At 38.0% G+C, this 21,732-nt stretch overlaps 2 protein-coding genes across 2 annotated transcripts; both read right to left on the reverse strand.

The window, feature by feature from the left end:
* Positions 1-8,700: 8,700 nt before the first annotated feature.
* On the reverse strand, positions 8,701-11,026 carry LOC103401171 (uncharacterized). The gene is made up of 3 exons (XM_070814642.1): positions 10,923-11,026; positions 9,295-9,833; positions 8,701-8,907 (listed from the first exon to the last, which is right to left on the reverse strand). Exon 2 carries the CDS (start codon positions 9,808-9,810, stop codon positions 9,295-9,297), a length of 516 nt encoding a protein of 171 aa, XP_070670743.1. The 5' UTR covers positions 9,811-9,833; positions 10,923-11,026; the 3' UTR covers positions 8,701-8,907.
* Positions 11,027-11,679: 653 nt separating this feature from the next.
* On the reverse strand, positions 11,680-14,553 carry LOC103401172 (F-box protein At5g07610-like). Its single transcript, XM_008339891.4, has 2 exons — positions 14,423-14,553; positions 11,680-13,044 (listed from the first exon to the last, which is right to left on the reverse strand). The coding sequence occupies exon 2, from the start codon at positions 12,999-13,001 to the stop codon at positions 11,916-11,918; it is 1,086 nt and encodes a 361-aa protein (XP_008338113.3). The 5' UTR covers positions 13,002-13,044; positions 14,423-14,553; the 3' UTR covers positions 11,680-11,915.
* Positions 14,554-21,732: the final 7,179 nt, after the last annotated feature.

Consider the following 21,732-nt stretch of genomic DNA (forward strand, 5'->3'; position numbering starts at 1 on the left):
CACGCAAGACAATGCCGTCAACTCCTTGTTAAAATTGTTGAAAGACTCAAGACCAAGAACAATCATATGCTTCAGACTCATGTCCTGGTCACTATAGATGTCCAGGGTGTTTGCGTACTCTTCGTTGCGAGTCAGAAGGTAACACAACTCACCATTCATCTCTGTCAATACAAAGTGATAGAATACCATCATGCTCGTCATTCAAATCAAAAGCCAAAGCCGCTTCAGCAGAAGTTTCCCAAAAGGCTACACCATTCAGAAAGAGCCCGTCGTCATTCAACTTCGGAGCATCCAGCTCATAGCATTCTGCGTCAGCAAGTTTCCGTGAGGATGAGTAGATCTCGAAACAGATAAACGGATGGTCAGTTAGAGAGAAAGCGCAAACAAGTTGTAATTGTTATGCAAAATTAAGCGCATAAGGCTCAAAGGCTAGACCTATGAGAGGTTAAGGGTCGTGAAAGAAGTTTGACCTGGGAAGCGTTCTCCATTCCTTGGTAGCGGGGTTGCAAATGTAGTAGGTGTTCTCTCCATCACAACTTTGGCAGCAAGGCAGTGTTGGGACTTAAAAAAGGCTTCACTACTTTGGAGATGTTTATCTCACAAAGAAGAATGAAATGCAGCGGAATTGATAAGCAAGAGAAAGAACACTCAAAGTGTTATACAAAAATTTTTATTTTCACACAAACTTAGTACAAGAGGAAACACTCAAACACTCTCACACTTATTGCTCTCTTACTTGCTCTCACTTCTTATTAGTTCTTGCTTCACAACACACACACATACACCTATTTATAGGTGTGGTTTTGTCGACTTTCCTTATTGCACCGACTTGAGCATTGCTTAACAGCCACACGAATTGCTAGCTTTGATCTTTCTAGAAAAAGGATACATTAGATATAGTTTAGATATTTCTAGATGGCTTAACCGACTTGGTCTTTGCTGGATTTTAATATGCATGCATTTCACCTGCTTTTGCTAGAATTATCTAGCATTTGCATGAACCATCAATTAGCTTGTGTTGCCTTTTCAGCATGGGTTGGACTCGGCCCAAGACTGGATTAGAATTCAACATCCCCCCTTAATCTTGTCTTGTGACGCCAATTGAATTTCTCAATCTCATAAAGTCTTCTTGTTTGAGTGGCTTGGTGAATATGTCCGCAATTTGGTCTTGAGACTTCACGTATTCCACTTGCACATCCTTTCTTGCAATACACTCTCTTATGTAATGATAGCGGGTATCTATGTGTTTGCTCCTGTCATGGAATACTGGATTCTTTGCTAGAGCTATTGCAGACTTGTTGTCGACATAGATCTTTGTTGGCTCTTCTTGTGGCATGCTTAATTTTTTCAGTAAGTTTCTCAGCCAGATTGCATGACAGACACATGAGGTAGCAGCTACGTATTCAGCTTCGCAGGTAGAGAGAGTGACAATCGGTTGCTTCTTCGACATCCATGTGAATGCAGTGTCTCCCATGAAGAACACAAATCCAGTAGTGCTTTTTCTATCATCGGAATCTCCTGCCCAATCACTGTCGCTATATCCAGCAAGTTTGTAGTTATCAGAACTTGAATAGAACAAGCCAAAGTTAACAGTACCTTTAAGGTATCGAAGAATTCTTTTGGCTGTCTTCAAATGTGTAGTTGTGGGATTCTCCATGTAGCGACTGACTAATCCGACAGCATAGAGAATATCTGGTCTTGTGCAAGTCAAGTAACGCAAGCTTCCAACTAAACTCTTGAAAAATGTTGGATCTACACTTTCTCCTTCGTCATGCTTGGTTAGTTTGACTCCGCACTCCACTGGCGTGCTTATGGGTTTGTAGTCGTCCATTTTGAACTTTTTCAGTATCTCCTTTGTGTAGCTTTCTTGGGAGATGAAAATACCTTCTTCGTTCTGCTTGACTTCAATGCCTAGGTAGTATGCCATTAACCCGATGTCCGTCATCTCGAATTCTTTGGTCATCACTCTCTTGAACTCTTCAAACATGCTTGGATTACTTCCGGTGAAGATTAGATCATCCACATATAAGCACACAATCAAAATATCTCCATCTTTGACTTTGACGTAGAGAGCATGTTCATGAGGGCACTTGGTGAAGTTGTTCTCCTGGAAGTACTTGTCAATGCGACTATTCCATGCTCGTGGCGCTTGTTTTAACCCATATAGGGCTTTCTTCAACTTCAGAACTTTATCTTCATGCCCTTTGATTTCATAGCCTGATGGTTGCTGAATGTAGACTTCTTCTTCAAGGACTCCATTTAGGAAAGCGGACTTCACATCCATTTGTTGAATCCTCCATTTGTTTTGAGCTGCCAAAGAAATTAGTAATCGTATAGTTTCCAACCGAGCAACGGGTGCAAATACCTCATCATAGTCGATTCCGGCTCTTTGACTATAGCCCTTCGCCACTAATCTCGCCTTGTATCTTTCGACCTCTCCATTGGCATTTTTCTTTGTCTTGTACACCCACTTGACTCCGATGGCTTTGTGTCCTTTCGGAAGAATAGCGAGTTCCCATGTATCATTCTTCTGGATTGCTTCAATTTCTTCATCCATTGCTCTCCTCCACTTAGTATCTTGCACTGCTTCTTGGAAGTCAACTGGTTCACAATCAGCAAAGAGACAGAAAAGTGTAGGATTATCGAGTCTTTCAGCTATCTCATAGAGATCTCGTAGACTTCTTGTGCGTGGTACTTCTCTTTCATTTAGACTCCTACTTGATGATGCTGATGCTGGTGAATTACCATGATTGGTTGATGTTGGTGAAGCAGGTGGAGTAGTGGATTCTTGTTGAACCTTTCTTGCTTACTCCGTCATCCCTTGTTCATTATCTTCTTCAAACTGAGGAAAGAAGTGAAGATCACCTGCATGAGAGCAAAAATCCCATTCTCCTTCTTCATCGAACGTCACATCTCGACTGATCACCATCTTCCCATTGTTTGGATTATACAACTTATAGCCTTTTGAATTTGAGTCATAGCCGATGAAGATGAACTTCTCACTTTTGTCGTCGAGTTTGGTTCTCCTTTCGTCTGGTACATGTACATGGGCTATGCTTCCAAAAACTCTTAGATGAGAGATACCTGGTTTTCTTCCATTCCATGCTTCTTGCGGAGTCTTTCCCCACACACTTCTTGTTGGAGACCGATTGGATAGGTAGACAGCACATGCTACAGCTTCTGCCCATAACTCTTTTGGCAATCTCTTACTTTTGAGCATACTTCGAGCCATGTCGAGGATAGTTCGATTTTTTCTTTCCGCCACACCATTTTGTTGAGGGGATCTTGGAACTGTCAAGGGTCGACGAATTCCATTTGCTTCACAAAACTCTTGAAATTCCTTCGAAGTGAATTCTCCTCCTCGATCAGATCTCATGGCTTTGATCTTGCAACCACTTTCTTTTTCTACAGCAGCTTTGAACTTCTTGAATGCTCCAAAGACTTCTGATTTCTGCTTCAAGAAATACACCCAGGTTTTCCTTGAAAAATCATCAATGAAGAGAAGGAAATAATTATTTTTACCCAAAGAGCTTGGTTTTATTGGGCCGCACACATCGGTGTGAATGAGCTCAAGTGGCTTCTGGGTTCTTGTGGTCGACTCCTTTGGAAAGCTTTTCCTGAACTGTTTCCCAAGTAAACATCCTTCACAAACTTAATCAGGGTGGCTGATGCACGGTAAGCCTCTCACCATCTCCTTCTTAGATAATAACTCCAATCCCCCAAAGTTAAGATGCCCAAAACGAAGATGCCAAAGCCAAGATATGTCTTTGTAACATATCTTGAGACACTTTGCAACATCGTTTTGAATGTCCATGGGAAACATCCTATTCTTTGACATTTTCGCCTTGGCAATTAATCTTCCTTTGTCATCTCTAAGAAAAAGGATATAATTTTTCATATGAAAATCATAACCTTTTTCTAAGAGTTGACCCAAACTCAAAATGTTGCTTTTCATATTGGGCACGTAGTAGACATTTGAAATTAATTGGTGACCTCCATTTTTCAAGGGAATAAGGATGTTACCTTTTCCTTTTACAGGTATTTTGGATTCGTCTCCAAAAGAAACGTTGCCACTCACTGATTCATTGAGCTCTACGAACACGCTTCTTCTTCCACACATGTGGTTGCTGGCGTCGGTGTCAAGGTACCATGTATAGTCTTGGTCTTTATCATTGTTCTTGCATGCTAGTAGCACAATGCCATTCTCTTCTTTATCTTCTTTCACATAATTGACCTTTTCATCAGGTCTGTTGCTTGGAGCTCTACATTCCCAAGCATAATGCCAGAACTTTTGACAATTGTAGCATTGAACTTGAGATTTTTCATACCTCAAGTTTGAGCGTCCTCTTCCACGACCTTTTGTTGAGCTTCCTCCTCTTTCGTAGTTACTATGGTTGTTGAAGTTCCAACCACGTCCACGTCCATGTCCACGTCCGCGACCTCGACCACGACTTCTTTCGTACTGGCTTCTCTCGTTATCGAAGCTTTCTTCTTTCTTCTTTGGCTGAACATGCGTCTGGAGGAGCTGCTCATCATTCCCTTGCCTCTTCTTATGTTTCTCTTCATATGCTTGTAGCGAACCCATTAATTGCTCTATACTAATTTCTTCCAAGTTCTTTGTTTCTTCAATCGTCACGACAATGTGCTCGAACTTGGGGTCCAACGAGCGTAGTATCTTCTCCATAATTCTAACATCTTCTAACTTTTCTCCGTTTCTTTTTAATTGATTGGAAATGGCTAAGACTCTTGAAAAATAATCAGAGATTGATTCAGACCCTTTCATTTGTAGAGATTCGAACTCACCTCTTAGTACTTGAAGACGAACCTTTTTCACTTGTTCGGCTCCTTTGTAAGAGGTTTGAAGCTTCTCCCATGCTTGCTTGGCAGAGGTTGCACTCGAGACTTTCTCAAAGCCATTGTCATCTAATGCTTGGTAGATGAGGTAGAGAGCCTTCTTGTCTCTCTTTCTTGAATCTTTCAAACTCTCCTTCTGGGGTTGGGACAGAGTAGCTTCATCTTCTGGCTCAGTGTAGCCTTTCTCCACGACTTCCCAGACATCATGTGCTCCCAAAAGGGCCCTCATTTTGATACTCCAATTATCGAAGTTGTTGTTGTCGAGCACTGGAACTTGGAAGGCTGCCATAACGTTGCTAGCCATAGCTCTGGTACCACTTTGTTGGGACTTAAAAAAGGCTTCACTACTTTGGAGATGTTTATCTCACAAAGAAGAATGAAATGCAGCGGAATTGATAGGCAAGAGAAAGAACACTCAAAGTGTTATACAAAATTTTTTATTTTCACACAAACTTAGTACAAGAGGAAACACTCAAACACTCTCACACTTATTGCTCTCTTACTTGCTCTCACTTCTTCTTAGTTCTTGCTTCACAACACACACACATACACCTATTTATAGGTGTGGTTTTGCCGACTTTCCTTATTGCACCGACTTGAGCATTGCTTAACAGCCACACGAATTGCTAGCTTTGATCTTTCTAGAAAAAGGATACATTAGATATAGTTTAGATATTTCTAGATGGCTTAACCGACTTGGTCTTTGCTGGATTTTAATATGCATGCATTTCACCTGCTTTTGCTAGAATTATCTAGCATTTGCATGAACCATCAATTAGCTTGTGTTGCCTTTTCAGCATGGGTTGGACTCGGCCCAAGACTGGATTAGAATTCAACAGGCAGACCATTGCAAATGGTTCTGACAGTGACTTGTTCAGGCAAGAAGCTGAGGAAATGACTGGGAACGCCATAATCACGGTTAAGAGATACAAAGAAAGGCTTGTCGCCAGGGAGTTGACAAAAGAGACCAGAGATGTCGCGGAAATGGTAAGCATGCTTGTCCATCAGTGCATTAAGAAAAGACTGGTAATCAGGTCATCCCACTCTTTTCTAACAGCTCTAAATCGGGAGAGTGTTTTTGCGGGGAGGAATGGAAGAACATGCTCCGTAACATCTTTGATCTCCACAGTATGCTTGAGCCTTTTGTGTCCAGGATATTCCCAAGCTTCATGTACAAGAGCAATCATTTTGTTGCGATATCTAGATATAACGCATTAGAAAGATGCCTAAATAGATAAAAGTTGAACAATGGCAAAGCCTGTTCATCATTAAACGAAGCAAGTGAGGAAAATGAAATCCACCTGCAGATTGCTTAAGTTTGCTGCAACCTACAGAAAAACAGAATTTCTTCTTCCCTTCTAATTTTTGTAGATTAGTATAAAAACCCCGTCAACTATAAGTTTATGAAAGGAAAAGCCGATTACTGCTCAAAGAAAAAATTAACATAATAGTAAGAGTATTAAGAGAAGACTAGGCAGACAAAATGGTATAAAGTTTATCAGAACCTCAACTCTGCTATCGAAACTATGCAAAGTTATCAATACTAAAAAAATAGCATCACCAGAAGCTGAAACGAAAATCTGCTAATGTCACGCCCCGAACCCGGAGTCGGTAATAAAAACTCGAACCCGAATCCGAAATGTGAGTTAAAAGTAAAAATAAATAAAAGGAAATTGACACAGGTTGGAAAAATAAACTCCTCTTATTAAAATAACTCCAAAATCCTTACAGGGTGTACAAAAATAATAAATTAAAACTCTTAAACTTCTCCTCAATCACAACCCCAACTCTTCTAACTGTCTTGCCAAATAACATCTATCTTGCCAAATAACTTATCTGTAAAATAATAGGTGAGGGGTGAGCAACAACCACCGTCGCTCAGTGAGTAGAATATGTACTATGTCAGTCAAGCAATTCATTTTTACACACACTAGAAAATACAATAATAATATCAAAGCTTTAACGTAATTTCATATCACATCATCCCTTTACGTGTTCATTACATCCTTCATAAATTGTAACTCACCACGTGACGCCTACTAGCCTTTCCGCCCTAATGTTGCCGTGTGCAGTTTACATTTATCCATCGGATTAATGCAACACTAAAGTTCTCATGCTCCATGAACATATCCAAATAATCCACATATCACCATATTAATGATTCCAAAGGTATTTCAACAAATCCAACATGCTTGACTTAAAATAGATAGAGATTTATAAATGGGAACTTTAACGAAAAGCTCCTGGTACTGTTCACTTTAATGAAAAACCACATTTTTACATTAAAAAGTCAATCCTGGTACTATTCACTTTACCCTTTATTTTGTCCTTATCATTAAAACTCAAAGTTTTCAAGTCATTTTCATTAGTTTTCCTTTTATAAATAGATAAAACCGATGATAGTTCGTGGTTTTCATTTATCAGAAAATAAGAATATTTTAAAACACATTACATAAACCACTCACCTCAATAATCCAAGCTTTGGCAAGACAACACAACTAACATCTCTGCACACCTCAAACTAACTTTCCCTTTTTCTTTTCTTTCTAAGCTCTTGCTCTAACGTATATATAATATATACGCACAGCACACATATATACAAGTATGTATGTATGTATATATATTACACACACACCAATCTCTACGTAATGCATGCTCTGCATGTTTCCTTATTTTTATGCTCCAAAACAATGGAGCAAAGCTCCTATTTATAGTGAAATAGAACGGCTCCAAGACTTGAGGTCCAAGGAAAATATACAACAAAATATATGAAGTCCTATCCGTAAACTCCTATGTGTGTATGAAGTTAATACTTTTCTTACCTATTGTAGTATCAAGATCTTAGTCACTAGTTATGCAAGGTGTCAATTGCATGTGTGCAAAGGATGACACGTCCAAGTAAATAGTCTTGTAAAATCAGCACACTAGAGTGCTTACTAATCACCTATTTCTCTCTCCCAAGATAATTAAGACTAGTACTGATAGGAGCTAGGCACGTGGTATATAATAATAATAACAAATATTTACTTTTAAAATACGGGATCTTACAACTAAAGATAATTTAAACATCTGGTCACATGAAGAATTACAGAACCTATATTCAATTTGTTCTGCAAGAACGAAGTTTTATAATTGTATTCTAATGAGAACACATCGAAATGAAGCGTAGACAACCGTTCAGCGTAATTCTTATGAAGCGGTAGAAAACTGAAGCAAATGTACAAGCTCCAAATTAATGTAATCTATTAAACATGAATGTTCTAAAAATAAAAACAATTAATCAACCGCATCGTAGCCGCAGCCAACCTCAACTTTCACCACATGATTAGGAGATGGATCATGCATAAACTCTTCTTGTCCACATTCATCAAAAAGTTCCAACTTCTCCGGAACTATCAGAATTGCATTTATCGATGATGACAAACCCCTCATTGTCCTCAGAAGTCACCATTTCCGCAAAAACAAAATGTTGGTCAAAACAATCACGTTTCAAAGAATTCAACTAGGGTTTCTGGAGAAACCCATCACCCCTCTTTGAAGAAACCCAAAACCCATTAAAGGAAAGATGTGGGTTTCTGGGTAAAAATTGATCATTTTTTCGAAAATTAAATTTAAACCCAAAACACAATCAGACCCATTTTTCTTGCATTTTCCTTACTTTCTTAGTAACTAAGGGGATGTATTTAATTGAGATTTTGAAGAATTTTAATTCTTTTAATGAATCTAAGGGCATTCAATCAGGATTTTAAACGATTATTTGATATTCAAGGTATACAATCAAGATTTTAAGATAGTTTATTAAAATCCTTATAGATCTGAGTGTATTTAATTATGATTCTAAAGAAGTTTATAATATTTCAGATGTATTCAATTAGAAATTGATTTTAAAGAATTAGTTCTCAACCTGCACAGCATTTTCGCAGGGAGGAAAGGAAGAACATTCTCCATTGCAACATCACTGATGTCCATTTTCTTATTATAAAGCTTTTCGTCATGGGGAACTTCAAAACAATCATGTGCACGACCGATTCTTTTGCATGGATATGTGTGAAACTGCATATAAAGATAATCATTAGGATGCACGTCAGAGAAAAAAAATTAAAGATAACATTTAATCACATGAACAATGCCAACGCCTCCAATTCATCGTCAAAACAACGTAAAAAGGGAGAAATAAATTATCGTCCAACGTGTACAGGGATCTTATAACAGCTTGCTTAATTTAGTTACACACGCAGTAGCCAATAATGCTTATCAAGGAGAAAACCAACCGTTTGGATTCCAAGCTTTCAGACAGCAAAAATTAAATATGTAGATATTGTAATATCATATACAAAATCATTTAATCAAAACAGCATGAGAGTAATATAAAATAAATGAAAACATATCCCATAAATAATACAGCAACACCAAACCTTAGAGCTGTCGACAATTGCATACCTAACAAGAACAATGCCTCATCTTCAACTGTTTCCCAGGGAGTACAGTATCCATGTAATGTTGATTATCCATAATCTTCAACTGTTTTCTGAATCCATCAGATGGTTCTTCTACACAATCAGTACTCATATATCTTTCATTATCCACATTCTTCAACTGCTGTTCGCTTTCGTCAAATAGATAGACTTCAGAATCGGTACTCAGATAACTATCATTATCCACTTCCTTCAAATGTTGTTCGCTTTCATCAGATAGAACTTCTTCAGAATAAGTGCTCTCACCACAATCAGAGTCAGAACACACATATGCGTCCTTTTCCACATTCTTTGATTGTTGTGTGCTTCCAACAAATAGTTCTTCTCCCGAATCGGTAGCCACATTGTTTTTAGGACTCACAATGACATAATTTTCGGAATCAGTACCCACGACACTTTCAGAATCACTGCACACAGAATTGGCATTGCTCACAATGACAAAAGAGTCGGAGTCATTGCCAACATCTTTATCGCTATCCATGATAGGATCCTCAAAACTCACAGCTGCACAGTGAAAAATCATTCAATGCAGATAACTGAATTTCCCAAACATCAAGACATATAAAAAATCACAACTTTCAAACGAGGAAAACAATGCAACCTTATTTGTACCTCGAAACGATTTTGCTGTCAACAGGCTTTTGGCATGAGAAGTTTGGCTTCAGACAAAGGAAGAACTATTCACACAGCAGCTAGTTTAAACCCTAGTATCCAATTATGGTTGCTTGGCACAAAAGAAACCAAACAAAGTTTTACAAAATCAGATCATAATAAAAAACCCCAAAGTCCATCTTCGACATATTAATTCACAAAATTTGAACATTTTTAAATCATTCAATGCAGATAACTGAATTCCCCAAACATCTCAACCTATGAAAAATCACGAAACTAGCTTAAACTTTAGAACGAATTCGATGCCAAATACAACCTTTCGGAATAAGAATTTTGATTTCAGACAAACGAACAACTGTTCATACAGTAGCTAGATTAAACCCTGGTATTCAATTATGGTTGCTTGGCACAAAAGAAAGCCAACCAAATATACACTATCAGATCACAACAAACCCCCCCCAAGCCTTCGTTTGATTGCTTCAATTAGGTGTTCTGATATCTTAATTAACTAAATTTAAACATGGGTTTTGCAAAATGGAGAAAAGTAGCGAAACCCCATAAAGAATAAATCTTTTTTTTTTTAATTCTTTTTCTTTTCAAAAATCAAATCCAAAATCCAAGATACAATGGCTTCAAATCCCAGTTTTCCTTCAATTTCTCTGGGTTTCTCAGTAACCAAACAAATCAAAAAGGGTAAATAACAACAAGAAAATTGAACAAAGAAACAGAGAGCTTACTATTTAAACAAGAAACCCAGAACAAACAGATACGAACGAACCCATCAACGATCAATCAAAACTATTAAACAGAGGCAGATCAACGATCAGAAATGATAGGAAAAACCCCAGAAAAACCCCACTCATGCACGTCCTGAAAGATTCAATATTCACCAGAAAACCCATATAAAATCTATAAAAAACAGACAAGTTTCTCATTCTAAAAATTGAAGAGGTAAAGAATGAAGTGTACCGATAAGCTTACCGTGACTGCCGTCGTAGGCCTGCGAAGCATACCGGCGATCGAAAGGCTTCGTCGAAGTAGAGAGAGACTCAGAGCATGATAAAAACAGAAAAGTCCATACAGAGTGGGAGGTCGTGGGACAAAGATTCTCTTTATTTTCTTGGTCGTAATTAAATCTCGTTAATATTTTTATAAAAAATATAAAAAAGAGAAACGCGAAAAAAAAAAGAGCGGAAGAGATTTAATGGAGGGAGAATTCTACTTCGAGGTGGTATAAGCTTTCATTTGAAGAAATTTTTAATTGTGATGTAAGTGGTAAAAAAAATTTATTTTATAAGTTATTAACTTTTTAACATACATATTTCACCATTTATATAGCGATATGTGGTTTACCATTTCGTATGACGATCACATTGAAAAATCTTCCTCCCTCTGATGCCAATTGTTTGCATCGACTCTTTCAGTGACACATGTACGACTAAGATTGGCCTTCACCGGAGGAAAAGTTGTGGCGAGATCAATAGGTTGCTTAAGCTTTAAGTTTGAAAGATATGTAAATTGTAAATTGGCAACCCTTGGATTTTATTCAGTATCCTACTGTTGTTGCTGTTTAATACGCAGTCAAACTCTAATAGATAATTACTGGCTTTTTTCTCACCAATATTCCCGCTGTCTAATCTTTAGGAAGTTAACTCAATTAGTGTTTGATTCACAAAAATTTTACCATATAACATGTACCGAATAAATAGAGCGTTGAATGTGCAGTACATTTTGAAGATTACATTCCAAATTCTCGAAAATATCATTTAAAAAAAATTGGATAAAAAGCAAGAAAAAATTCATAATGTATCAACTCAAGTCCAAGAAGCTTCCAATCTACTTTCATATGTTTTGGCTAAAAAAAACACAGCTAATTAGAAATAAGCAGTTCACGAATTATTGACCAAAAGAAAAGCATATTTACTATTTAGTTCAAAACAAAACCACCCAACTTCTTCATGCCTTGCACACCAGCTAGAGCTCCACAAGACTGTTCACGTGAGAAACAAGCCTCCCACTCGAATTAAGTTCATCACAAACACATTGTATTTCTTTAGTCTTGATGTCGTAAACGTGCATTTTTCCGCCACCCCGAAACATGATCACATTTCCACTGCCAAACACTACACTACGAGACTTTAGACCATAACCGGTTCCAGATGACATCGGAGCGGGCAGTTTGATCTGATGTTTCATTACCCATGGCTCGACATTGCTGCCCATCGCCATTGTGTTTGTGTACGCATTACACAACGTTCGTACAACTAGTGTGGGAGGTTGAGAAAACGTAGAACAAAGCCTTCCATCCATCATACCAAGGGTCCCATATCCTCTGTTAAGTTGTTGCGCACGCTCCATCTTCAGGTCAAAAACAAGAATCTGACCATTCAATGCCAGCCAATAAACTATGTCGTTCACATGAACACCGGATCTTGGCAAGAGAGTGCTCTTGCCGAAGAAAATCTCACCGGAAACCCTCCAAGACTCCTCCCTAGAGGAATAAATCTCGAATTCATATCCATTGTCGAAATCAACTGATGGAAAAGCACACACGAGCTTGTACTCGGCCACAAAATTGAGCAGAGAAGGTTCAAAGATGAGAACAATAGCAGGGTCATGTCCGTGATCCGCGTTTGGCTTGGGAAGTTTTGTCCACTTCCTTGTAACAGGATTGCAAATGTAGTAAGCCTTATAGCCATCACGTCCCTGGCAGCAAAGTAATCCATTCGAAGAAGCTCGTATGTCAACTGGCTCAGGCAAGAACTTCAGAGATGGGTCTGGAACACCATATGCATTCGGATTGATAGAGATGAATGAAGGAGGGCCTGCATTGGATTGATAAAAGAATCCCGATATTCCACGAAAACTATTTGACTGCTTGTGGGCAAAGAAAGGAGTTTTGATATCGAGCTTCCAGTCCCTACAAACTCCAGTGAACCTGAGAAGTGATTTAGCAGGTAGAAACTCGAGGGCATGGTTCTTAATGATGTCCTTGAGGTCCATGTATAGAATACTGTTTTTGTTTGCAAGTAACTTATTTGTTCTCCTTTCTTTATCCATCGCACTCTCAACTAAATCTTCTTCTCCTTCAAGTGCAATCAATCTTCAAAAGTAAGAAAACCGTTAAGATTAGAGGTTAACCACAGTAAACTGACATTAAAAATCACAAGCAAAGCCATTTGAGACAAAGATGGGCTGAATGCTACATCGTTGATTTCTCTTGTCACGCATTTATACGATCTTTTTCTTTTGCCTAATACTTCTTAAACATCATAATTAAGTCAAAGGTAATCCATATTTGGCAGAAACCAAACACAAATTCGATTTTCATAGATAAAACCCTAGCTTCTCGTAACTCATAAGTTCATACAAAATTTCCGAATACTAAAGCCGACGAAATTGATCGGTTCCCTCTTAATACCAAAAACAATCCTCAATCACTATTCTATTCTGCACATTCTTTTAATCAAAATAAAAACACAATCAACTTGCCCTAATTATATAGAGCCCTAACCCAAGTATTTTAATTTCCTAAATATTTACTTTTATTGACTGAAAGTACTTGAATCTTGACTAGTAAGGATGAGATATCTTTACAACATCACGGTACCCTCCATTTTGCTTAAGCAAAGGGACCCGAGGCAAGTAAGGTAAGCGGTTTGATCTAGGGACTATTGACACATTGTGTGGCTTCACTCAAATTCCACACTTTACGCAATAACATGCCAAATAATACTGTAACACATGTTATCTTGTTTTAAATTCATTGGTTATTTGAATGTATACCAAAATAAATTGATTATTTGAACCAGACATTGAACAAATATCAAAATAACTAATACAAAATATTGATCAAAAAAGGAATACGAACTAATCCTTGAACACTGTTAAATTTCAGGTAGATGGTTCGAGGGTCCCCTCCAACAACACCGATACTGTCCCCACTTAGCCACCTGCTCAATCCGTTAGGAATAGGGTTTTATCACAAAGGACCTTGGTTTTAGTTAGAGTGGGATAATTCTATATAAGGGGTTTGTTCTCGAGCCCTTTGGCCGATGTGGGACTGAGGAATTCCAACAAACACCACCAACAGAATAAGCTTCACCAACAGAATCGAATATTGTTTTACGTAATTTAGGATTGCACACCTTATCGTTTTTCTCTAGAACTTAAATAACAAGAAGAATTGAGAACACATAGAATCCGAAAATAAATCTTTTATTCCTTTAGCCTAAATCTTTCTAGCCAACCAAACAGACGATAGCAGAAAGTCAGAAACGAAAATATCCAGAGTTACGGTACACCATGAAGAGACATGCAGTGAAAATCAAACCAAAAACCCTAAATAATTTCCGTTACAAACACGAAGCATACAAAATCCATGCAGACGTTTGCAGAGAGTTAATCATGATTAACAACGTTGATTAATCGATTACATAGAGGATTAAAGGAATTCAAAGTGAGTGAGAAGGGGATCGTACCAATCGGATTGCGTGGTTCATCAAATCGTCGAACTGAGTTACTGAAGAGAGGGGGTGTCGTGTTTTTGGACTCTGCTGGGGGTTTCCGAGTTTGTGTTCAAGTAGGACTCTGCAGTCACCGTATGCTGTTTCTACTTCGGAAAATATGAGTATTATTTAGTTTCCGAAAATTAGAGGCCATGAAAATTGGAGGCCCAAAAGGAATTTTCCTTTTTAACTTTAAGAAATTTTTTTTAATTATCTCCAGTAAATCGAAACAGTTAAAAGTTAAAAGTTAAAGTATTATGACGCTAAATTAATTATCTCCAATGAATCTAAAAAGTTAAAAGTTAAAAATGAGACATGACTCTAAATTTGACTTATTCTGTTTCTAATGTACTAGAAAAATTGAGGTTATATATAACTTTGTTGCTATATACAATTATAAAGAGTTCTGCTAGACCATTGTCCTTTTTTTTTTACCTATATTATAATCTCACGCACTACAAAAATTTGAACAATTAAAATGCTATTTCCTAACCCACTAATATTCCTAAAATAACATTTAATATATGTTTAAGTTGTTTTTCAATTTTTCATAAGAATAAATATTAGGGTAATTTTATTTAGACCCAACAGTACTCTTTCTACACCCAGCTACAAATTTTTTTTATGTAATTCCTATATTACCCTTTATACAAAATAAAATAAAAAACTGAAAATTAAATATCTTTCTACACCCATTCAACCGAGATAGAACCCACATACATCGCAACCACTCAACCACCACTTCAAACCTCCCTCCCTCTTCCTTCTTCTGCATATAGAAGTAGTTAGGTAGGATTGCTAAATCAAACATCGCCTTCAACAACCCGACCCAATACAAAATCCATTTGACTTCATTTTGGACTTCTGCAACACGTCGCTTATGGAGTCGACGATGCCGCTTAGTTTTGCCTATTAACAGCAAGACCCTATCATGCGCAATAGAAGAAAAATGGAAAGATTCACTGGACGTTTGGTGGAGTAGCCATCGTGAAGAATTGGTGGGTGTGAGAGAGGTGGGGGGAACACACCGAGAATATCAGGGAAAAAAAACAGTCGGGAAGGAGATAGACCCAACAAATACAGGGAGGAGAAGCCAAAAGGCGAGAGAACAGTTAGGAAATGGGTTTGATGAGTTTTTCTTTTTCCAGTTTATTTATGTTTATAATTTATGAGGGTAAACTAGAGAATTTAGGTAACAAAATATTAAAGTTGGGTTTAGAGAAAGGAAAACTGGGTCCAAATAAAATTTCTCTAAATATTAGAATGAGAAGCCCATTTGAGGCTCCACTCATCTCCACCTTTCTGATTTTTGTTCCGATTAGAATTTCATAATCTAGTCCTTCCACCTTCCCCCATTTTCAAATCCCACAATCAAGCCTCATGCCGCATTCCAAAAATTTCATCCTCATACCCCATTCCCAAATTCGTGATAACCCAATCCCACCACTCAAACTCCAATTCCTTCTTTTGGTCTCCCATTTCTTTTTTCAAAATTTAAATAATTATTTTATTAGTAAAATGTTTTGAACAACTATTATATATGGCTAAACTAGACAAAATAGAAAATGAAGAAAATACTTATTCGAAGGAATTGAGTTGTAGATAGATGGTGAATAGAAAATCCTTTCAATTTTTTTTTTGGAACTTTAACGAAAAGCTCCTGGTACTGTTCACTTTAACAAAAAACCACATTTTTACACTACAAAGTCAATCCTGGTACTATTCACCTTACCCTTTATTTTGTTCTTATCGTTAAAACTCAAGTTTTCAAGCCATTTTCATTAGTTTTCCTTTTTTATTGGGTCCTTAGATGTCATTTTATAAGAGTGTAAATTTGGCTTCAAACTTTTTTTTTTGGATTCTTTGTTTCACCGAACTATCTCATACTGTACTAGGTTCAGGGACTAACCTAGATTGGTTTAGACTAAACTAAGCTGGATTAACTAATTAATGATGCGTTTGGAACTGTGTCAAGAAGCTGGACTAACAATAAATTATTATTATTATATTTTATTTTCTTTCCTATTAAAAATATCAAAATTAATATATGTGAAAAAAGAGCATAACCCTCTTCTTCTTCATGATTGCTAGTGCTTCTCTGCAACTTGGAGAATTGCCGAATTTCCAATAACAAAAGCTTACCCCCATTCAAAGCTACGAGGATTTCCCAATAACAAAGAGAAAATTTTGATTATTACAAATAAAAACACCCAAGAAAAACCCTAAAAAGACTCAAATTGCTAGTGTTCTTCTCGTGCTTAGGTTACGATACTTGAAGATAGAGAATGACGACTCTATAAAGGCTGTCGTAGAAGAGCTGAGCTTGATTAGGCAGAGAAATCGCAAGATTGTAGAACCCATTCGGTTTGAGATTCGCAGCATCAGAGGTGACCTTAGAGAGAAGCTTATCGATTAATTTTCCTATGAGCTTTGATCAAGTAGAGAGGGAGGGAGAGACAGAGATAAGGAAAGGCGAAGGAGGGAATATAAAGAGAGACAGAGAGAGATGAGGAAATGTGGAGGCAGCATAGTGAGGAAAGGTCCTTAGCAATCCCATGGTTCAACATGAGACTAGTTTGGACAATCTAACTAGGTCAGGAGTCCACACGAGTTTGGACTAGTCTCATTTAAGTTAGTCCTTAAGCATACCAAACATGGAATAATAATCTTAGATAGTCAAATCCCACTTAAGAAGGTCAAACAAACATGCCCTTAAATTTGACTTAGGGGGTGTAGTCAATTTGGATTTCACATGAATTTAAAAGATTTTTTAAAGTGACAAATTTCAAAAGATTGTAGAATCCTTACAACTTTCAAATGGATTTTAAGGATTCTTATGGATTTTGATTAAAGACTTGAAGGGATTCTTATGGACTTTGATTAAAGATTTGAAGGGATTTTGAGAGACTCTTGCCATTTTAAAATTTATTTTTAAATAAAAAATAAGATTAAACCTTGTTGATGCACAAAACCGAAAGGGTCTTGAAACAATGTAAATCCGATTGTGAATCTGCAAGAAAATAAATAACATAAGATGTATCGTGGTTCACCCCAAGGTTTGGACTACGTCCACACTGATATTGTATTTCTCTGAGATGTTGAAGAGGTTAGAGAGAGCTTCTCTGTGAAGATGAGAGCTCTGAGAGGGTGAGGGTATGACCTAGGAATTGGCCTCTTCTAATGAAGAGAGTGAGGGGTCCTTTTATAGAATAAGGGCTTCTCACTTATTACATATTTTCCCCTTCATTTATTACATAATTATATTTGAGTCCTCCGAGTATTTATACGAGATCTAAATACGGAGGCCTTAAGTATGGTACAACAGTAGTCCCCCAAGTCCTCAGTCAAGAGAGTCTTTTGGCTGGAGACTTGAAATTCAGTCCATGTGTGGGCCGAAGTAACTAGATGTCGTCTTGAACTGATGCTCGATATGAGGCAGTGCTCAATCTGAAATGATGCTAAACTATAAGTAGCACATGTTGCGAGGCTGCTCGGTTTATGGTTTCTGTTGCTTTGGTTGGCTCGGCTTGTGGCGTTGAAGGTGAGGGAGTCCCTTTTATAGAATAAGGGCTCGCTCATCAATACATAAATGATGGGCTAGAGTTGATGCTCGCGGGAGGTGGCGATGCTCTCTAATGGTGAGGGAGTCCCTTTTATAGAATAAGAGCTCGCTTCTCAATACATAAGTGATGGGTTAGGAGTGCTGCTCGCGGCGAGGTGGTTGCTTAGTAGGCGACGATGCTCTCTAATGATGGTGAGGGAATCCCTTTTATAGAATAAGGGCTCGCTCCTCAATACATGAATAATGGGTGCTTTCTAATGAAAGTGAGGGAGTCCCTTTTATAGAATAAGGTTTCGCTCCTCAATACATAAATAATTGGTTAAGTACCCCAAGTATTTTTTATGAGGCCCAGTTGCGGAAGCCCAATATATGATACATAGTGTAGTCCCCCAAGTCTTCAGTCAATAGAGTCTGTTGGCTGGAGATTTCAAATTGAATCTATGTATGGGCTGAAGTGGTAGTTGTTCGGAGGCGGTATTTGTATACCCTGCACTGAAGCTTTGTAGGTGAAGCTTTGCAAGTGAAGCTTTAAAGCTAGAGCTTTTGTAAATGAAGCTTTGAAGCTGGAGCTCTGTAAATGAAGCTTTTGAAGCTAGAGCTCTGTAAATGAAGCTTTCGAAGCTGGAGCTTTTGTAAATGAAGCTTTTGAAGCTAGAGCTCTATAAATGAAGATTTTGAAGCTGATTAACATGAGTGATGCTCATAAATGTTTATGTTGATTGACATGAGTGATGCTCATGGATGTTGACATGAGTGATGCTCATAAATGTTGACATGAGTGATGCTCATGAATGTTGACATGAATGATGGTCATGAATGTTTATGTATGATTGTCATTAGTGATGCTCATAAAATGTTTATGTATGATTGACATGAGTAATGCTCATGTATAATTTTGGAGTACTGGGCGTACTTTTGATCATCTGGTTGGTGATAACAGCGGTAGGCTGCCGAATAATTTTGGAGTACTGGGCGTACTTTTGATCACCTGGTTGGTGATAATAGCGGCAGACTGTCGAATAATTTTGGAGTATTTGGCGTACTTTTGATCACCTGTTTGGTGATAATAGCGGCAGACTGTCGAATAATTTTGGAGTACTTGGCGTACTTTTGATCACCTGGTTGGTGATAATAGAGGGCCTGGCTCTTTTGGGCATATAGGCCTTCGCCCTCCACATAACATTCCAGCCCATTATTTTAGGCATTGCCGTTTGTTTTTTATTTTTTATTTTTTTTATTTTTATTTAATTACCATCTGATGGAGTTTATACAGATGTCTCTGAAAGATAAGAAAAATAAATTACATGTTTTCAGCATGTTAATGGCCATCTTCTAGTCCAACAGAAAGTAGAGACGAGGAAACTTGGTGGGAATCTTCTTGTCTTTAATCATGTTATCCCGTGGGATAGTGGAATAGTGGAAAAAGTGGAGCATCTTCTTTTCGGCTTTTCCTTTTCTGCTTTCTTTTACTTTTACTTTCTTTTTTCTGCTTTTGTTTCTCATGTGCTCCCGATGCCCCTTTTTCTTTTTCTTTTTCCTTATGCAGATGGTAGACAAGGAAATCATGTGGAGTGTCTCTTTTCCCTTTCTGCTTTTGTTTCTCATGTGCGCACATGACCCCTCCATGACTGCACCACCTTTTCTTTACACAGTTTTCAAAAGCAGCTGGACGATTAAAGGAAGCCATATCTAATCTGTTTGTTGCAACCGAGGACGATGACAGAGAGGAAGCGGCTGTGCTGGAATATGGAACAAAGATAGCAGATGAAGATGATCAGACTAACCTGCGTTACAAACTTCAGCCATTTCTTTGATGCATCCTTAAAATGATGTGGAGATGTTACGCCGTTAGACTCTTCCCTATCTATAGCAACATTAAGATTCATTTTACTCTTTTCATCTTCTGATAACCGCATAGCTTCAATGATTGCTCTTCTCTGTTGCCCATACTTTTTGTGCCTTTCTTGCTTGAGCTACATGTTCCTTGACCTCAATGGGTGTCAGTGCAGGGAAATATCCCAAGTATTTCATGGTTGCAGGCTCATAGCAATGAACCTTGGTCTCTGCTTGTGGTGTCCTTCCCCTCGGAGGTATGTATACGAAACTGTTCTCCTGCGTCTGATTCCCATCATCCAACACATCAGAAGTATCGACTTCAATAGAAGGCACATTGGGGGGAATGAGCATCAAGATGAACCTACAAACGGCGTAAGCAAATCCGAGGACGAAGAGAGCCCACCAAAACACCATCATTTCGAAGCAGAATACAAATCAAACGCCCTTACGCTGTAGAGAGAAAAAAATTGTTTATTGGGCTCTTCTTCCACTTTCTTCGTTGGGAAATTTTGAGATGGACGGCTACAATGGCATCTTTGACCTGGTCAGGTAAGCTCTGTGAGGTAGAGTGAGGACCGAGGATAGTGAAGACTGGGGGCATCTAAGAACGAGGTCGTTTTAGTACGTTTGTTTGGGGTTTTCTGGGCAGAATGAAGACTTTAAAAAGCAGAAAAAGAGAATCTTTGGGGCTCTTTTATGGGCAGAGACTGAGAGAGAGAGAGATCGAGTTTTTTTTTTTGGTTTTGCAGTGCAGGTTTTTGTTTCTTGGTTTCTGCAGATTCACGGTGGTGAGATGAAAAATTGAGAGAAAACCGACATGATTTTTTGTGTCGTTTCCCACAGACGGCGCCAAATATTGATGCACAAAACCAGAGGGGTCTTAGAACAACGTAAATCTGACCGTGAATCTGCAAGAAAATAAATAACACAAGATGTATCGTGGTTCACCCCAAGGTTAAGGCTACGTCCACACTGATATTGTATTTCTCTGAGATGTTGAAGAGGATAGAGAGAGCTTCTCTGTGAAGATGAGAGCTCTGAGAGGGTGAGGGTATGGCCTAGGAATTGGCCTCTTCTAATGAGGAGAGTGAGGGGTCCTTTTATAGAATAAGGGCTCCTTACTTATTACATATTTGCCATTTTATTTATTACATAATTACATTTGAGTCCTCCAAGTATTTATACGATATCTAAATACAGAAGCCCTAAGTATGGTACAAACAAACCTGAAAGTAAATGAAGAAATATGCCCAGTTCTCCCAAGTAACCCCTATCCGCCATGTCCATGGTCCTCCACAACAGAAACCTTCCACCATAATCATTCATTCATGAAAGCGCTTTCGGCTTTTGACTTTTTCAAAAAGGTGATTCCTTTTATTCGAGAGAGAGAGAGAGAGAGAGAGAGAGAGAGAGAGGAATGGATGCTACAAAGGTAGGAAAAATGAAGGAGTCCATTAGCAAATGCAACTCAAACCCTACAATTATCCACACCCCATCTCTTGCCTTCTTCAAGTCCTATCTTCAAAGGTATGATCAACTTTGCTATCTTTGTATATGATCATATACAATGGTATATTGATTGTATATTGAGAGGATGTGGTGGGTGGTTGAGACCTAGAAGGAAGGAAGGAAAGATGGGTTTCTCGGAGAAAATAGAGTGAGAAAGAAAGCTCGAGTTGCAGTGTGGGAAAGAGAAAAAGAAAGTGAGGGGTTGAAAAGAAATCCTAGGGTTGGAGGTAGGATTTTGTTATGCTTAGCATTCATTCTCAAATTCTATAAAATCTCTTATTGAATGAAATCCTTCAAAATCTATGAATTTTTGAATACCTATAGATTTGCATAGACTCTATAAAAATCTTTTAAAATCCTAGTTGACTACACAAGG

This window comes from Malus domestica, chromosome 15 (genome assembly GCF_042453785.1).
Source record: "Malus domestica chromosome 15, GDT2T_hap1".
NCBI classification, from domain to species: domain Eukaryota; kingdom Viridiplantae; phylum Streptophyta; class Magnoliopsida; order Rosales; family Rosaceae; genus Malus; species Malus domestica.